Consider the following 17,647-nt stretch of genomic DNA (forward strand, 5'->3'; position numbering starts at 1 on the left):
TCTTGAACTATATTCTGATGTCATTGGTGGTGTGCCAGAATTTAGGTATGATACTTTTGGATCCTCCTAAAGCTCTCCTCTTCTCTCCCCATGATTCCACCAAACCCAACAAGAAATATTTTTAATGTAGTGATGTGTTTGTTTGATTCTGCAGCACGAAGACATGATCGCGTCATCAGCAGAAAATTCTGGGATCGGAGATGTGCTCAGCGCAGACGAGGAGGAACTATCGGCTCGATTCAGCGATGCAATGTCACCACTCAAACTTCAATTACGGTAGGATCCCTCCCACTCCCCCATGATGAATTTTATGTGAAGTCTTCTTTTTCGTGTCATTTTCTTGTTGTTGTTTCCTTTTTGATTCTAAACTTCCATTTTTCTGTGTCGTGATGGTGGTGCGCGCGAGATTTGTGTCCGACCGGCCCTCGCTTTTTGAGTTATCTTATTATTTCTCGCTGCTTCTTGCACTTCAATAATGTTTTTTTTCAGATTTGTGGCTGGAGTAATTCAACGTGAACGTCTCCCTGCTTTCGAGCGTCTACTTTGGAGAGCATGTCGAGGAAATGTGTTCCTCCGCACCAGTGAAATCGATGACGTGCTCAATGACACAGTAACCGGTGATCCAGTTAACAAGTGTGTCTTCATTATCTTCTTCCAAGGAGATCAGTTGAAGACAAAGGTTAAGAAGATTTGTGAAGGGTAAGTTGTCACGGGAAACGAACTGTATGCTATACGTTTTATTTTCAGATTTCGTGCCACACTATATCCATGTCCAGATACTCCTCAAGAGAGACGAGAGATGTCAATTGGTGTGATGACTCGTATTGAGGATCTCAAGACAGTTCTCGGACAAACCCAAGATCATCGTCATCGTGTATTAGTGGCTGCATCGAAGAATGTTCGAATGTGGTTGACAAAAGTTCGAAAGATCAAATCCATCTATCATACACTGAACTTGTTCAACATTGATGTAACACAAAAATGTCTGATTGCTGAGGTGTGGTGTCCAGTTGCCGAACTTGAACGTATAAAGATGGCGTTGAAACGTGGAACAGATGAGAGTGGAAGTCAAGTTCCGTCGATTTTGAATCGAATGGATACACACGAGGCTCCGCCCACTTACAACAAGACCAACAAATTTACAAAAGGATTCCAAAATATTGTGGATGCTTATGGTATTGCCACGTATCGAGAAATCAATCCAGCTCCCTACACAATGGTCTCATTCCCATTCTTGTTCGCAGTAATGTTTGGTGATATGGGTCATGGAGTCATCATGTTCCTGGCTGCTCTATTCTTCATTCTCAAAGAGAAACAATTGGAGGCGGCAAGAATCAAAGATGAAATCTTCCAGACTTTCTTCGGAGGACGCTATGTCATTTTCTTGATGGGAGTGTTTTCGATTTACACTGGATTTATGTACAATGACGTGTTTTCAAAAAGTATCAATGCATTTGGATCGTCGTGGTCAAACTCTATTGATCACACTACAATTGATGCATTATTGGACGGCGGTGAAAAATCATCCGAAACACAATTAATTCTAGTCCCTGAGCTGGCTTACGATGGAAGTCCATATCCAATTGGTGTGGATCCCGTGTGGAATCTTGCTGAAGGAAACAAACTCTCATTCCTCAACTCGATGAAAATGAAAATGTCCGTACTGTTTGGAATTGCTCAAATGACATTCGGTGTTCTTCTCTCCTATCAAAATTTCACATATTTCAAATCAGACCTTGATATCAAGTATATGTTCATTCCACAAATGATTTTCCTCTCCTCAATATTCATTTATCTTTGCATTCAAATCCTTGCCAAATGGCTCTTCTTCGGAGCAACTGCTGGATCAGTACTCGGCTACACGTATCCCGGAACGAATTGTGCTCCATCACTGCTTATCGGATTAATCAATATGTTTATGATGAAAGGGCGTAATGCAGGATTTTTGGATGAGCGCGGAGACGTATATCCTCAGTGTTGGTTGAGCACATGGTATCCAGGACAGGTGAGTATAATATTCTTTCGTTGAATTCAGATGACTTGGTGATCAGGAAGAATGAAAAGACAAGAAGATGTTCACCGATGAATACATTAATCATTTAATCCAAAATCTTATCTTTTTAGTCATTCTTCGAAACAATTTTCGTCCTGGTAGCGATCGCGTGTGTTCCCGTAATGCTCTTTGGAAAGCCTTACTTCTTATGGAAAGAGGAAAAAGATCGGCGCGAGGGGGGTCATCGACAGTTGGTGAGATATTTAGAGATTATAAGCACGCACCCCATTCATATCGTTTTGTGTCATTTAATATTGTGTCGTTCTTTTAATAGTGGTGACTTTTTTTTTGAAGTCTTCAGAGAATGCGATGCTTGTGATCCGAGCACGGAGCACAAATATTCTTCTCGGAAAACTGTTCATTGGCCCCTTTAATTACTTTAAATCTGATTAACGTGGGAATAACTGATTTTTTGGTGATAGTTATGGTGAACCCATCCCCGTCACGCATGATTATTCGTATTCGTCGGTGTAACATCGTCTCATCATCTTTACTCTTCTCCTGATCAACATCGACGTCATCTGAATTCGCATGCTTCGACCAAGATGAATTCCGATCTCTTCAGGCCACGATCGAAACTGTTCTTGTGATTTTGGCGTTGGTGCAGGTACCCATTATGTTGTTCGCAAAACCGTACTTTATGTACCATCGAGAGAAACGACAAGCGAGATACAGTAATCTTGGAGAGACAAATCAGGTATTGTAAAGTTCACGTGGTGATTGGTGTACTGCATGGATTCACACATTATTGCACTTTTTTTTCAAACCACTCATTCCTCGGACAACTAATTGTTCTGTTTTCAGAGTGTTCGTGCTGACATTGCTCAAGACGACGCTGAAGTCGTTCACGCTCCAGAACAGACACCAAAGCCGGCTGGACACGGACATGGCCACGGTGATGGACCACTTGATATGGGAGATGTGATGGTTTATCAGGCTATTCACACGATTGAATTCGTTCTTGGATGTGTTTCACACACTGCCTCATACCTTCGTCTCTGGGCTCTCTCACTGGCTCATGCTCAACTTTCTGATGTTCTTTGGACTATGGTTTTCCGTAATGCGTTTGTTTTGGATGGATATGCTGGAGCTGTCGCCACTTATGTTCTCTTCTTCATTTTCGGATCATTGTCTGTCTTCATTCTCGTTTTGATGGAGGGTCTTTCTGCATTCCTTCACGCACTTCGTCTTCATTGGTTAGTTTTTTTCAATAGGAAATTCAATCTCTGAGCATTTTTTAAAATGAAATACATCAAGCTGTATACAACTATAATATTTATAATATAATTTCAGGGTGGAATTCCAATCCAAATTCTACGGAGGTCTCGGATACCAATTCAGTCCATTCTCGTTCGAAACGATCTTGGCCGAGGAGCGTCAAAATGAAGAGAACTGAAGATCCTCTCTCAAATTGCAATCTGTGTGACATCGACATTCGACAAATTCTATATTTCGGCCCTCTCCTTTTTAATGTTTAGTACATACATGTGAATTATGTTTTATGTCGTGTCGTGCTTTCATTTTATTCTTGTGTTTGTGCATAGAGCTCTCTTTCTTTTCTTTCTCCCAAAAATCCCCATTTCGCCATCTCTTTTCCATCATTTCGGTGTTTTCTTTTTCTGGATCAGAATCTTCGCATTTCTGTAATCTTTTTCATTCTTTCTTCTTCCCTTTTCTCCCTCCTTCCAGTCATGTCCCATTCTAATCGTAGACCCGTATTGTGATCACTTTTATGTATTCCTAATTTATTCATTTCCGGCTTCCAAAAATAAGTATGATTTTTTCTTTTGTTTTTGCAAGATTTCTAACTATTTTAGTAAATTATCGCTCTTCTTTAAATCTAGATTTTTTCCTCGAATTTTCGATTTGTCGATCGTCGTATGGCCACTTACCAGTTGAATAAATAAGTTGAATATAATAAAATAAGCTTTTTTCAAGTTTCAGTAACACGATTGATGCAGTAAAAGTCTGAAAACTATCAAGAATCTAGGAGAAAAAATAGAACAATCTAGAATTTCAGACAAAAACAGAAATGAACAGGTATTTCAATCCATTTAAAATTTTTACAAAACCAGAGACTTCTGTGTCTATTTGGTTGAATGGAGAGCCGGGGGCAATACAAAAAGAGGCTGAAAATATCTGGAATTCTTCGAAATATAGAGTAGCGACAGATGGAGCAATAAATGAGATTACGAAGAGGTTCGATTCGGAACGTGTTTTCAAATTTCCTTGTAAAGACTTTTTCAGACTCGAATCAGTTGAATGGCCGCACGCGATTTGTGGAGATTTCGATTCGATTGATAAGAAAATCGATATGAGAGGAGCAAAGTAATGAATTAAGTATTCATAATTTCTGCTTTGAGTTCTCATTATTTCAGAGTAATCCATTTACCCGATCAAGACCACACAGATCTCACGAAAACTATTGAGTGGTGTTTGGAACAGAAGAATGAAAAGTTGGTGAGCCATCCTTCCCAATTCTAACATCTTTCTATTTTTCAGTGGTCATTCGATCGAATCACTCTACTCGGTGGATTAAATGGACGATTCGATCACACGATGTCAACGTTGTCCACTTTAGTTCGTTTCGTTCGAAGTGAAACACCAATTATCGTTCTGGATTCATGTAATTTGGTTTTTTCACTTCCAGAAGTGAGTTTTTCGAGGAAAAAAACCACCGACTCTTGTTTTCAGGGTGAGTCGAAAATCTACGTGGATTTGGAGAAGACAACGAAAATGTGTGGAGTCATTCCGATTGCCCAGAAGGAAACAATTGTGACGTCGAATGGATTGAAATATGAAATGGGTGAGGAAATTTTTTTTTAATTTTTAATTGAAAAATTTGCAGACTCTCTTCCCTTGGCATTCGGTGAACTCATTAGCTCATCGAATGAAGTCGTCACCAATGAAATCACACTAAAATCCACTGCACCCTTAATATTTACAATTGAAATTGTAAAATAGTTTTCAGAAAGTCATGTAAATTTGTATATATTTTAATAAAAGTTTTTAAATTTTCATTTCGGCTTCACTCTCTCAAGATGTTAGATTTCATCTGTTATATTTATTTCTTTGCAGTCCATTTTATTCTCAAATCTGATCTGAATTTCAGATGATGTCACATGCACAACCAACTGCTCGACGTCTTCTATCATCCGCCATTCACTACGATCTAATCGTAATCGGAGGTGGATCTGGTGGTCTTTCTTGCTCGAAAAGAGCAGCTGAGCTCGGTGCAAAAGTTGCATTAATCGATGCAGTCGAACCGACACCCAATGGATATGCATGGGGAATCGGTGGAACATGTGCAAATGTTGGATGTATTCCGAAGAAATTGATGCATCAGGCAGCACTGGTTGGAAAAGAATTGAAGCAAGCGGAGAAATACGGGTGGAATGGACTGGATCAATCGAAGATCACTCATGATTGGAACTCGTTGAGTCAAGTTGTGAATGATCGAGTGAAGGGAAATAATTGGGTTTATAGAGTTCAGCTAAGGGATAAGTGCGTTTAGAAAAGAAGAAAATTGTGAGAAACATATCTTCAGAGGGATCAAATATTACAATGCGTTTGCCGAGTTCGTTGAGGGAGGACAGATTATGATAACTACTGCTGATAAGAAGAAAACTGAGGTGAAACATTGATAATCCAAACTTTTTCGAAATCTTCAATTTTCAGACACTCCTCACCTCTTCAAACATTCTCATTGCAACTGGTCTCCGTCCTCGTTACCCTGATATCCCTGGAGCCCTTCTCGGAATCACTTCTGATGATCTGTTCACTCTGAAAAATGTTCCCGGAAAGACACTAGTCGTCGGAGCTGGATATGTGGCATTGGAATGTGCTGGATTTCTTGTTGGATTGAATCAAGATGTGGAGGTTCTTGTGAGATCCCGCCCACTCAAAGAGTTCGATCAGGACTGTGTACACTTCGTTATGGAACAGTTGAAATCAAGTGGAGTGAAAGTGAGAGAAGCGGTTGAAGTGGAGAAAGTTGAGGAGTCTGGAGATAAGAAAAAGGTGTATTTCACGAAGAATGGAGGAGTTGAAGAGTACGATACAGTAATCTGGGCGGCTGGAAGAGCACCGAGAATGGAGAGAATGAAGTTGGAGAATATCGGAGTGAAGAGAAATGAGAAGAGCGGAAAGATATTGGCTGATGAGTTTGACATGACTTCAGTTCACGGAATTTATGCAGTTGGAGATATTGTGGAGGTAAGAGAAAGACTGAAAATGGGCGGAGCTTATCATCATTGTTTCCAGGGTCGCCCTGAACTGACTCCACTTGCTATTCAATCTGGAAAACTTCTCGCCGATCGTCTTTTCTCTGACTCCAAACAAACTGTCCGTTTCCATGGAATCGCAACTACCGTATTCACTCCATTAGAGTTGTCAACTGTCGGATTGACTGAAGAAGAAGCGAAGAAAAAGTACGGAGAAGATGGAATTGAAGTATTCCATTCTCATTACACACCGTTCGAATACATTGTTCCGCAGAATAAAGACGGAGAATTCTGTTATGTGAAGGCGATTTGTTTGAGAGATGAAACACAAAAAGTAGTCGGTCTTCACTTCGTCGGACCAAATGCTGCTGAGGTTATGCAAGGTGAGAAAACATACAAATATATAAGTCTTGCTTTTTTCCCAGGATACGCTGTCGCTTTCCGTGTCGGAATCTCCATTTCCGACCTTCAACTCACAGTGGCAATTCATCCGTGCTCTTCAGAAGAATTCGTCAAGCTTCAAGTCACCAAAAGATCCGGAAAAGATCCTCGAGTTCAGGGATGCTGCGGATAATTATTCTGTGTTTAATTATGTGTACTTTAATATAAACTAATTTATGATTTATATGCATCGGTGTCTCTGTGATGAGAAGACATGCCGTGGCCTAGAAAAACCTATCTTTGCCCGGGAATGACGGGTCATTTGAATCCAGTAGAGCCACATAGGAATCGAGAAGAGGTTTAGTAAAAGCTAACATGAAACTATTCGAGTTTCCATTCGTTCCTCTAAAACAAATTCTAAACTTATTTCAAAATCATGAAGCATATTTTCTTGGATTATGTTCAAAACGATCCAGGATAATTGTTCAACAAACAATGAAAAAAGTATGGAGAACTGTGATGAGTATAAATGGACTCAATAATAAGCGAATGCTTTTACAAAAAATGAATGGAATCACAGATGAATTGTTGATGTGGACCAACTATGATCATCCATTTAATCATGATCTACATCCTATTGAATTTAGAAATCAATCGATTTTTTATTGTTATGATGGAACAAATATTGAGTGCAGGTGAGAATTGATCGTTGTCTTCAATCCATCCATCAAGGTAACAGAATTTTCAGAATTTCACAGAATCCAACAGATGGAAGTCCAGTTATATGGTGTGATAACAAACACATGAATATTCTACCACTGGCAATTCATTATTCAGTTTGTCAAGTTTTCAATTTGATCGATACAATTCAAATCATTTTTGAATTGAGTGAGAGAGAAGATTTTCCGGAAACCAATCGAATTGATAACTTACGATTGATAGGATCTCCAATGGAAGCGGATGAATATGACGAGTTCTTTGAGAAAGTTCAAGTTTCAAATCATTTGAAAATAAGCAGTCCATTGGAGAAAGGTGTGATAAAAGAGGATTCGATGCTTTTATCAACTAATCATTTGATATGTAATCAGAGAGATTGGATTACAATGAGACATTTGATAAATTTCAATGGGAAAACTGCAATTATCACGGGTGGTTTACATGTTAGTACACAAGAAATTATAGACTTTTTGAATAATTGGATAAATGGAGGAAATGAAAATTTGGAAATGATTATTGTCACTTTGATTTCATCAGTTCCAAATATTGATCTATCTTGGATTCAAGAAAATTTCAATTTTAAACCATGGGATCCGAAAAAAAGAGGAGGAAGATTCAAGTACACAGCCATGTAAGTTTGAACTATTTCTAAAATTTCTAAACGAAATAACTCAGTTTTTTCCTATTTCCAGACATGCGTACTCCCATAAAACTGACTTACTTGATTGCACGAATGCAATGGATCTCGAGAGAAAGACTGACAATAAACTGGCAACTGTTAAAATCGAAAAGGAATCGTTCATCTTTTTTGTCTGGAATGATCCGTTTCCCGACTCAATGGACACTATATCAGAGAAGCAACAGATAGTGAACCCTTTTACTGGAAAGAAACGGGAATATCATGCCTATGGTCGGTCGGAGTTTTAAAGAATACCACAATGTTTTTGATAATTTCGAAAACTTATTTGCTTCTTTTTCTCAAGTTCTCAATAAAAACTATACTTCTTATCACATTGCGATTTTATTTAATCTGCATTTCCACTCATCTGTTGAAATCTCTTCGGAAATCTGTTCATTTCAAACTACAGTACCCCTTATACCGTAGCAGGGTACTGTAGTTCTCAAGTGTATCAGTGAATCTGCGGATGCGTATTATATCCGATTCATTGAGCGAGATAATGTCGAAAATTATCCATTTTCCGACATGAAGTTCGACGGAGAATGTGGCCTAGAAATCCTACAAGTTGCGTTCGAAAAAAGAAAAATCAGACGAAGATTACTTTCTTGTTTTTGTTCGAAAAGATCCAGAATTGTTTAAGAAATAAGAAAAATAAATATTCACAGAGGGGTTAATGACAGAGTGGTTAATGGCATGACAGGCGACATGAATTTTATGATGGGATTGAATGGAGAGAGACACAGTTTTAGATTTCAAGAAACTGAACAATTGCGGAAATCTATGGGGAATATGCGAGGAATGTGATGAAAATACATCTGATAAGAAATAGGGGTGAGAGAGCATTGGGCACAGAGAGACACAGAGTATGTCGAGAAGTCTAGGTGGAATCACAGTTTTTCTGAAAAAGATCACACAGAATTCACGCCACACTCTTTTTGGTGCGAAGAATGCGATAAAAGTACAGATAACAAGATATAGAACGAATCAGATGAAAAAAAGCAAAAATATACACATTCGAACAGAAGTCGGCGCTGAAAATTCACGAAGTCGGCACAAATACTCCAGCCAATCCCTTGACTCCCATCGTATCGAAGTCAGCAGAGGAGACTCGCTTCACTTCCCGTCGCTGCGTCGGAACTCCCTTCGGATACTGGCATTGCCCATTGAAATCTATCACATACGTCCGCCCACAAATCGTCACTTCACAATGATCCTCGTCGTTATTGTAGGCTTTATCGATGTCTCTCTCGTGGCGGGGATCGAATCGCCACCATCCTTGATTCTTCCCTCGATACAGCCAGTACATCTTCTCTTCTGGCAGGTTGTCATCGAGGAGGGAGGCTGAAAAATTAGATTTTTCGATTTTTTCGACAGAAATTTCTGTAACAAACCGTCCAAATTGAGTGCAGAGGGAGCGGGAGTCTCTGATGGCGAGGTGTCGCGTTTTTCGATCGGTTTGTCTGAAATTGAACGTTTTTCGTGTTTTTTAAACGGACTTTTCAATGGAAACTTACATTTATCCTGTACAACGACCGGTGACAACGGAACGTCCATTTTCAAATCGAGAACCTGGCTCGGGAGGCTAAAAATCGACGGATCGATGGGTCCACGACACATTGGACACCCCATCCCGTTCATACAGACTCCTTTGAGACATGTAAAGCAGAATTTGTGACCGCAGGCTGGAATCGCGGTCGGAGCGATCATTTGAGAGGAACAGACCGGACATTCGGCTTCGATGACTGCATTCATTGACTGAAATCGTGGAGGAGTCAATGACATTGTAGATTGGAGAGAGTTGAGTGCTGAAAGTACAAAATGGAATGAATGATTTGAAAATAGAGAAGAAACTATGAAAATTTGAGGAAAAACAGCAAAAATTACGACTGACGGTGACATTTGACAAGAAATAGATTAAATTCAATTAAAACTTCAAAACAAATTTGATGAAAATGGTTGAATTTCCGACAAAATAAAGCTGAAAATTACTTGAAAAACAACATTTTTATCATCAAAAATAGAAAATTTTTCGATAGGTCCGTAAACACCGCCACACGCAAATCCAGAAATCGAGAACCACCGTAGTCTGACAAAAATTAATTCATTTTCCATTGATTTTTTGTTGTTTTCAGCTGAATATTCGTACAGGTCTGTTCATCAGTTTGTTAATAAATTACTTGGTATCTGTACCTGGTTTTTAGGTATCATCATCGGCAATGAACTCTCCACAAAAAGAGTTTTCAATAAAATGTGTTCTTGACAAAATGGATATATTGGAAGAAGAAGGCATACACACTGACAAAGAGAATCATTTTGACATTCCTTGGAAATTAGAAATTCTCCGGGATAATGACTTTCTTTCAATCTATTTGGATTGTGTGAAGCGAAACTGCGAGGATCACTGGGAAGTGACAACTGAGACCACAGTACAAGTATTGTCGAAAAACGGAGATTCGCAAACAATGAAAAAAATCTGTCAGTTCAGAAATGCGGTAGGGCACGGTCTCCTAGGATGATTTTAGGGGCAGATTACGTCATCAAACGTGGAATGTCACGAAAAATGAAAAACTACTGAAAATTCGGACGTGAGGGATTTTTTGAACGGGGAATGACGTGGTCATCCATTTTCTCGAGAAGCAGGGCAAATCTCGAAAAACTGTCACACAGTTTTGTTCGAAACCGTGTTATGAACCCACTAATAATTTTTTGTGTTTTTCTGTTGGGTAACTTTTGAGTTATCTTTCGTTGAAAAATCAACTGAAAACACTCGACTTTTCAATAACTTTGAAATATCTGACCTCATTTTGCATATATCAAAAATCCATTCACACAACTTTTTTCCTATTTTCATTGGCTACCATTTGCACTTATTCATTACGTGTTTGTTTCTAAACTAACCGAGTTATGTCATTTTATGCTTTGGCACTATTTTTTTGTCAGAACTGGAGTTAATTTTATAACTCTGTCAGTTTGGAAGCTAACACGTAGCGAATGAGTGCAAATGGTAGCCAATGAAAATAGGAAAAAAGTTGTGTGAATGGATTTTTGATATATGCAAAATGAGGTCAGATATTTCAAAGTTATTGAAAAGTCGAGTATTTTCAGTTGATTTTTCAACGAAAGATAACTCAAAAGTTACCCAACAGAAAAACACAAAAAATTATTAGTGAGTTCATAACACGGTTTCGAACAAAACTGTGTGACAGTTTTTCGAGATTTGCCCTGCTTCTCGAGAAAATGGATGACCACTTCATTCCCCGTTCAAAAAATCCCTCACGTCCGAATTTTCAGTAATTTTTCATTTTTCGTGACATTCCACGTTTGATGACGTAATCTGCCGCTAAAATCATCCTAGGAGACCGTGTAGGGAAAAAGTTTGGAGAAAGTTGGCCCGAATTTATGTCATGGCGTACGCTGGAAGATAATTTCGCAATTCACGGAGAGGTGACGATTCAAGTAAATGTTCGAATTCTGGAGATGGTTGGATTTAGAAAAGAAAATTTGAAAGATTTCGATGAATCTGTCAAGGAGTTTTCGGATATTGTGCTGGTTGTTGGAGATCGAAAGTTTTATACATCGAAGCTGGTAAATTTTCTTTTTCTTCTCAAAAATCGCTAGTCGCACTTTCTTCTCATTCATACGTTCTCTCACCTTCAAAATCGTATTATTTCAGTTCCTCGGCTATCAATCTTCATACTTCAAATCTCTTCTCCTCGGCGATTTCGCGGAGTCAAAACAATCAGAAGTGGTTCTCAAAGATATTAATCCGGACGATTTTCAGAATTTTCTAGAATTACTTCTTGGAGAAATGCCGATTGATGGTAAAAATTTATTGATTGCCCATTAAATTTCAACTTTTCAGACATCACAATCGAAGGAATCCTCCATTTGGCTGTTCTTTATGATTCTCCGACTGCTATCAAGCGATGCGAAGAGTTTTTGGTGAAACAATCGAATAAGACACTAAAAACCAAGTTGCAACTCTCTACTCGATACAATTTGCAGATTCTTAAGGTTAAATCATGATTCACTCTGCCGAAAATCATGAAAAATGCCTCATTTTCAGCAGAAGTGCCTCTCCGAGATCGATTCCATTGAAGTCCTTCGATCCGTGGTGTCTGATGAACTGGATCCTTCCATTTCTAATGCATTACTTCAAAAATTCATTAATTTATGTTAGCTTTCATATGAAGAGTTCAATTTTTACGGTTTTTCACACTATTTTTCTGTTGAATAGATGTTTTTATTTGAACATCTTTTTCGGTGTTTCAGTTGAATTTTCAGAGAAATCTAGAGTTGATTTTGTTGATGGTTGAGAGTACAATTTTAAGACAACAATGTTCTCAATAAAAACTTTACTTTTCATTACATTACGATTGTATTTAATCTGCTGAAAACTCAACGAAACTTTGTTGATTTCGAACTACAGTACCCCTTTTATACCGTAGCAGGGTACTGTAGTTCTTGTCATTCATCGAAGGAGATAATGCCGAACATTATCCGTCTCCCGAAATGAATTCCGATGGAAGACGTGGCCTAGAAATCCGACTGGCTGCGCGGGGAAAACGGATAATTTGAACATCTTTCTATTGAACATCTGCCCTATTGAGAGTAGAGAACTTTCAGTTTTTTGTTATGAAATTACTCAGAATTCCATTTTTACCTCTGAAATTGATTTTGGAATCATTCGAAGATTATGAACTGTATTTTCTTGGTTTTTGTTCGAAAAGATCCAGTCGAATCGTTCAAGAAATAAGAAAAAATGCATGGAGAGTTTTAATAAATGTAACTCGACATACTGGAAGATGTTTGCAATTGCAAAATATGAATGGAAAAACGATTGGAATGATGCTTTGGACTAGTTATGATACTAAGGATACACTTGATCTACTTCCTATTGATTCTGAAAATCAATCAATAAATTATTCATACAATGGAATGGATATTGAGTGCAGGTTAGTTAATAATCAATGGTTCCAATACACACAACATCAAAAATTTTCAGAATTTCAATGCATCCAACAAAAGGAATTCCGGTCATATGGTGTGATAACAAACACAAGAATATTCTACCACTGGCAATTCATCATTCAATTTGTCAAGTGTTCAATTTGATCGATACAATTCAAATCTACGTTGAATTCAGAGAATTATCAGACTTCCCGAAAATTAATCGAGTTGATAACTTACGAGAATATGGATTTTTCGTTGATAAGGCAGAAGATTATGAAGACTTTTTCGAAAAAGTAGAAATAACAAACTACCTCCAAGTAAGCTATCCGTATGCAAACGTTAGAATAAAAGAAGATTCTAAACTACTACTTACGAAACACTTGGGATGTGATGGTTGTTTCTGGTTAACTATGAACCATCTGATGAATTTCAACGGAAAAACTGTGGTGAATAAAAGAACAAGGGGCATCAATTCATATGGAGTCATTGACTTTCTGAACAATTGGATGAAAGGAGGAAATCCTAATTTGGAGATGATGTTGATAGTAGAAACCTTATCTTCTAATGCCTTCGACGCTTCTATCATTCAAAAGAATTTCAATTTCAAGCCCTGGGATCCGAAGAAAAGAGGCAGCAGATTCACGTACACTGCATTGTGAGTTTGAATTGTTCCTAAAAACCCAAAAAGTAATTTTTCTGTTTTCCAGATATCCACATGTTTCGAAAACTGACATTCTTGATTGTACGAATGCAATGGATCTCGAGAGAAAGACTGATAATAAACTGGCAACTGTTAAAATCGAAAAGGAATCGTTCATCTTTTTTGTCTGGAATGATCCTTTTCCAATTTCTGTGTTATCAGATGTCAGATTAGGAAAGGATCCCAAAACTGGAGAAGAGTTTCATTACTATTCCTATGGGAAAAACCAGTTTTAGAGCAATTACTCTTGAGAATTCAGAATATTTCATAATCTCAGAAACTATATGATTGCGGCGAGATAATCAGTTTTTATGTTCAAAAACAATTCATATTTAACATTTACTTTTACCAATTTACTGAATCTTTAATAAAACTTTGCTGAGCTCTACAGTACCCCTTGCTTACTGTAGATATGAAAATACTGTCTAATGGACCTACCCACAAAGAAAACTTGCCACAAATTTTCTTCGTGGGTAGATCCATAAACCAAGTTAATTTCCCGTTCCATTCTTCATATAATGAAATTTTTTTCACTAGACAGTTTTATGTTACAACTTTCGCAAAAAAAAAAACACGCATCGGTAGAAACTTTAGAAAAAAAAACATAGACTGGCACATATAAAGCTAGACACATATAAATTTGAAACGGGGAAAATGAGAAAAGTGAATTTGAAATTGGATTTGAATGAAAAAATAGTCAATTTAATGTTCCAATTTGACAATATTCTTTGGAAGAATACCCGCTGGAAGTGTCTTGAATGCTTCCAATTTTCCTTTATAATAGTAGTCATCAACATCTTCAACAATCAATAAATGATCACCACGTGTCACATATAAATGTTTCGGATCTTCTGAGTGATAGTCTCCAGTTGCCACTGCTTTCTTCGGAGAGAATGCAGATGCAATTTCAGCAATCCCTTTCGACGCACTTTTCTTCGGTGATCCATACGGAGGACCGAGGAAATTCTTCGCAACCATTCCCTGTTGTCCACGACATTCAGCAAATAACCATTGAGAATCAATGTCTTCCAAGACTGTAATGACGTCACCTTCGTATAATCGGAGGTCAGTGGCAACTCCAGAATCATAGTCATAGGATACGGTAACTGTTTGTTTTGGAGTTGAGTTATTCATTGGTGGAGAGTAGACGGCTGGAGATGGAGCAGATTGTTGCTTCATTGGAACCTGATAGAGGTTCGGACAGTCTACGAATTGAGATGGGAATATTCCAGTACGTCCGAAGCATTCTCCTTCTAGCCATTCCTCACTGATACGGGCGGTTACAACGATTTGGGTGCCAGCGGTAAACTGAAAAATGGGAGAAGATATGAAGACAGTGAGAATATTGCTTGGCTTTGGATTTCTACAATGTAATTTTTATTTAAAAATATTGTTTTTGCCATTGAATTCCGGAATTAACAATTCGGGGATTCCGAAATCTTGTAAACTATTTATTTAATCTAGTTGCTTTTCCAGACCACTCGAAAAATTTCTCAAAATCTCACATTCAAATCTCCAAATTCTGTCGAATTATAATCGTAAATAGCAGTTGCATATGTTCCAGAAGAAGACCCAGATGGAGCAGCAGGCCTCGGAGGTGGAGCAGAAAATGCTTCTTTCAGTGGAATTTTGATGTCAAGGTAGGAGGATGGAACGATTCCGTACGAGCGGGAGTTCTGGTTTTCACCTGGAATTATATATATTTTTCAGATTTTCTTCTTTTTTTATTGAAAGGGTTAGACTTCATTTTCTTGTTTCTTACCATAAAACCATTCCGCATCAACTTTCTTCGATAAAAGTACAGTATCCCCAACTCTCAGAGCCATTTCATCGGATTGCATCGGGGTGTAATCGAACTTTGCGATGCCGTGAGGAGTACTGATTGCTGGTGTTGAATAACTCGGAGTTGAGTGATTATGACGTGGCACTGGAGGTGGAGCAGGCGCCGATGACGTGGAAGATGGAGTATATGAGGATTGGTATGACGTGGAGTTGTTGTAACTATCGGATTGATAAGATGGAGTTGTAGAAGTTGTCGAGGTGTCTAGAAGATGGAGCATTTTTGTAGGATTATACAAATCGGATCCATATTAGATGCTTTCAGATTGGTACTTGTGTTTATTTTTTTTTACATTTGCGCTTTTTCAAAGTTATCCAAAAAATCAGCAACATCTTTTAGAAATAAAAAAAATAGTTTTTCAACAACAATTTTTTTCCAACTCACTGGTCGATCCGCCTCCACCCAAATGCATATTCTCTAATTGTGATCGAATCGCTGAGTGTGCGCCAGACAATTTTCCAGGCGAAGTTCCTCCTCCGGTGGCTCCTCGATGCGGTGGAGGAGGTGGAACATCAGATTTTCGATTGGCATCAGCAACTGCGAATGCTGCTGAAATCTTATTTCCACCACTTGGATCCTTCACTGCATTCAGCACAGCTCCACGTGCTTTCTCGTCTTGTGCCACGTTTTTAGCCGTTTGTCTGACGAATGGATTCTTTGCCGCAGCGATTGCAGCATTTCTGACTTCTGGTTTCTTGGCTGCTTCGAATAAAGCTTTTGCTGCTGACACTGAGAATGTACTTGTATCTGGAAAAATAATTGAAATTAGTTTTCTTCCCAGCTTTTCAGAAAAATTCGTTTTATTGTTACTTCTTCTGATTCTTCAAAAGAAATCATACATTTTCACATGATTATTTTGATGTTTACATTCCCATCATTTTCAAATCTTACCTTTTGACATTTTTTGAATAAATTAGAGCACAAAAACCTATAGAAATAACCCGTAAAGGGCGTGAGAAAACGAAGAAGAATGCGAGAGATGGAATCGATGTAAAAATGAGGAAAGGGTCGAGAGAGTGTGTAGGTATGAGAGACGCAGAAAGAGAAAGAAAAGAGAAATAGAGAATGACGAAAAAGAATGATTGTTGTGACTAGACACACACACTTTGGACACACATTTCGACAATCGGGCGGAGCGAGAAAAATGAGAAAAAAAGACACGTCATCCAGCTGGATGACTCATTTGATTCCTTCATTTTGTCAGGTGATAGAAGGATTCTGGAAATAAGATTCCAGTTTTTTTGGAGAAGGAAAAGATATTCAGATATTTGGATCAACTGAAAGTCGATAAGATTTCTTCCTATTAATGAGAATATTGAAGTGGTAAAAATTGTATTTCTGGAAAGCTTGATAAAGGTGAAAAATGTGATTCTAGATTTAGAATTGTGATAAAAAAAGTAGAATCTATTGAAAATTTGGAAAACTGGATACTGAGACAAAGAAAAAAATTTATGAAAAACGCTGGATAACTGTATACACAGGATAGGTTACTGTAGCTTTTGTGGACTAGTTTTTGCTTCAGTACTTTCTAGATCAAGCTTTTTTTTCCGAATAAATCTAAAAAAAGGATTGGGATCCTGAATTACAATTTTTTTTTAATCTGAAAAAAATGTCTCAAATTTTTCAATTTCCTACTCTATATTATTCAGTCACGATGGAGCACAGTTGTGAAAACTGGGCTTTTCGGATAAGCTTTAATACCAATATGCATATTTTTCAATATTTTTGAGAATAATATTTTTCTGGACTTGGGATTTCCAGACCCTCTTTCCAGGATTTTCATAAATTTCATGACAACTCACCAATGTTTTCATTAATTCCAGATGGACTTCCAGAAGGTTTCGGCGGTGGAACAGGCGGTGGTGGCTTCATCATTTCTTACGAAAAGCAATGGAGAGAAGTGGGGAAATCCAAAGTGTTTGCCCTTCTTCATATTTACTCAGTTATTGTGCCCGTTTGGTTACAATCAAACATCCTAGCGCACCCAGAACTGTATTTTTTGTGTTTTTGTAGTCGTTTTTTTTGAAAAATAGAAACTACCAAAATTTACTAAATGTTGATTATGATGACAATGCAATAAGCAAGAAATTTGAAAAAAAAG

General features: G+C 37.9%; 8 protein-coding genes across 8 annotated transcripts; 6 read left to right on the forward strand and 2 right to left on the reverse strand.

The window, feature by feature from the left end:
* Window positions 1–163: 163 nt before the first annotated feature.
* GCK72_009304 (uncharacterized protein) lies at window positions 164–3,449 on the forward strand (the record flags this gene model as incomplete). The annotated part of the gene is made up of 7 exons (XM_053727308.1): window positions 164–276; window positions 490–699; window positions 748–2,005; window positions 2,125–2,247; window positions 2,619–2,750; window positions 2,858–3,249; window positions 3,347–3,449. 7 exons carry the CDS (start codon window positions 164–166, stop codon window positions 3,447–3,449), a joined length of 2,331 nt encoding a protein of 776 aa, XP_053586885.1.
* Window positions 3,450–4,085: 636 nt separating this feature from the next.
* Window positions 4,086–6,850, forward strand: GCK72_009305 (uncharacterized protein; the record flags this gene model as incomplete). The annotated part of the gene is made up of 11 exons (XM_053727309.1): window positions 4,086–4,252; window positions 4,301–4,381; window positions 4,432–4,513; window positions 4,556–4,705; window positions 4,748–4,859; window positions 4,902–5,008; window positions 5,166–5,557; window positions 5,601–5,685; window positions 5,732–6,268; window positions 6,317–6,659; window positions 6,702–6,850. 11 exons carry the CDS (start codon window positions 4,086–4,088, stop codon window positions 6,848–6,850), a joined length of 2,205 nt encoding a protein of 734 aa, XP_053586886.1.
* Window positions 6,851–7,221: 371 nt separating this feature from the next.
* Window positions 7,222–8,301, forward strand: GCK72_009306 (uncharacterized protein; the record flags this gene model as incomplete). The annotated part of the gene is made up of 3 exons (XM_003098169.2): window positions 7,222–7,352; window positions 7,406–8,005; window positions 8,067–8,301. The coding sequence occupies 3 exons, from the start codon at window positions 7,222–7,224 to the stop codon at window positions 8,299–8,301; spliced, it is 966 nt and encodes a 321-aa protein (XP_003098217.2).
* A 791-nt stretch (window positions 8,302–9,092) lies between these two features.
* Window positions 9,093–9,805, reverse strand: GCK72_009307 (uncharacterized protein; the record flags this gene model as incomplete). The annotated part of the gene is made up of 3 exons (XM_053727310.1): window positions 9,093–9,394; window positions 9,445–9,513; window positions 9,568–9,805. The coding sequence occupies 3 exons, from the start codon at window positions 9,803–9,805 to the stop codon at window positions 9,093–9,095; spliced, it is 609 nt and encodes a 202-aa protein (XP_053586887.1).
* Window positions 9,806–11,452: 1,647 nt separating this feature from the next.
* Window positions 11,453–12,233, forward strand: GCK72_009308 (uncharacterized protein; the record flags this gene model as incomplete). The annotated part of the gene is made up of 4 exons (XM_053727311.1): window positions 11,453–11,638; window positions 11,727–11,874; window positions 11,931–12,067; window positions 12,120–12,233. The coding sequence occupies 4 exons, from the start codon at window positions 11,453–11,455 to the stop codon at window positions 12,231–12,233; spliced, it is 585 nt and encodes a 194-aa protein (XP_053586888.1).
* A 644-nt stretch (window positions 12,234–12,877) lies between these two features.
* On the forward strand, window positions 12,878–13,942 carry GCK72_009309 (uncharacterized protein; the record flags this gene model as incomplete). Its single annotated transcript, XM_053727312.1, has 3 exons — window positions 12,878–13,008; window positions 13,059–13,661; window positions 13,714–13,942. 3 exons carry the CDS (start codon window positions 12,878–12,880, stop codon window positions 13,940–13,942), a joined length of 963 nt encoding a protein of 320 aa, XP_053586889.1.
* A 466-nt stretch (window positions 13,943–14,408) lies between these two features.
* GCK72_009310 (uncharacterized protein) lies at window positions 14,409–17,421 on the reverse strand (the record flags this gene model as incomplete). Its single annotated transcript, XM_003098128.2, has 5 exons — window positions 14,409–15,014; window positions 15,212–15,393; window positions 15,469–15,750; window positions 15,931–16,293; window positions 17,349–17,421. 5 exons carry the CDS (start codon window positions 17,419–17,421, stop codon window positions 14,409–14,411), a joined length of 1,506 nt encoding a protein of 501 aa, XP_003098176.2.
* On the forward strand, window positions 14,864–17,525 carry GCK72_009311 (uncharacterized protein; the record flags this gene model as incomplete). Its single annotated transcript, XM_053727313.1, has 3 exons — window positions 14,864–14,900; window positions 16,009–16,283; window positions 17,370–17,525. 3 exons carry the CDS (start codon window positions 14,864–14,866, stop codon window positions 17,523–17,525), a joined length of 468 nt encoding a protein of 155 aa, XP_053586890.1.
* Between the last annotated feature and the right edge of the window lie 122 nt (window positions 17,526–17,647).

Source organism: Caenorhabditis remanei, chromosome III (genome assembly GCF_010183535.1).
Source record: "Caenorhabditis remanei strain PX506 chromosome III, whole genome shotgun sequence".
NCBI classification, from domain to species: domain Eukaryota; kingdom Metazoa; phylum Nematoda; class Chromadorea; order Rhabditida; family Rhabditidae; genus Caenorhabditis; species Caenorhabditis remanei.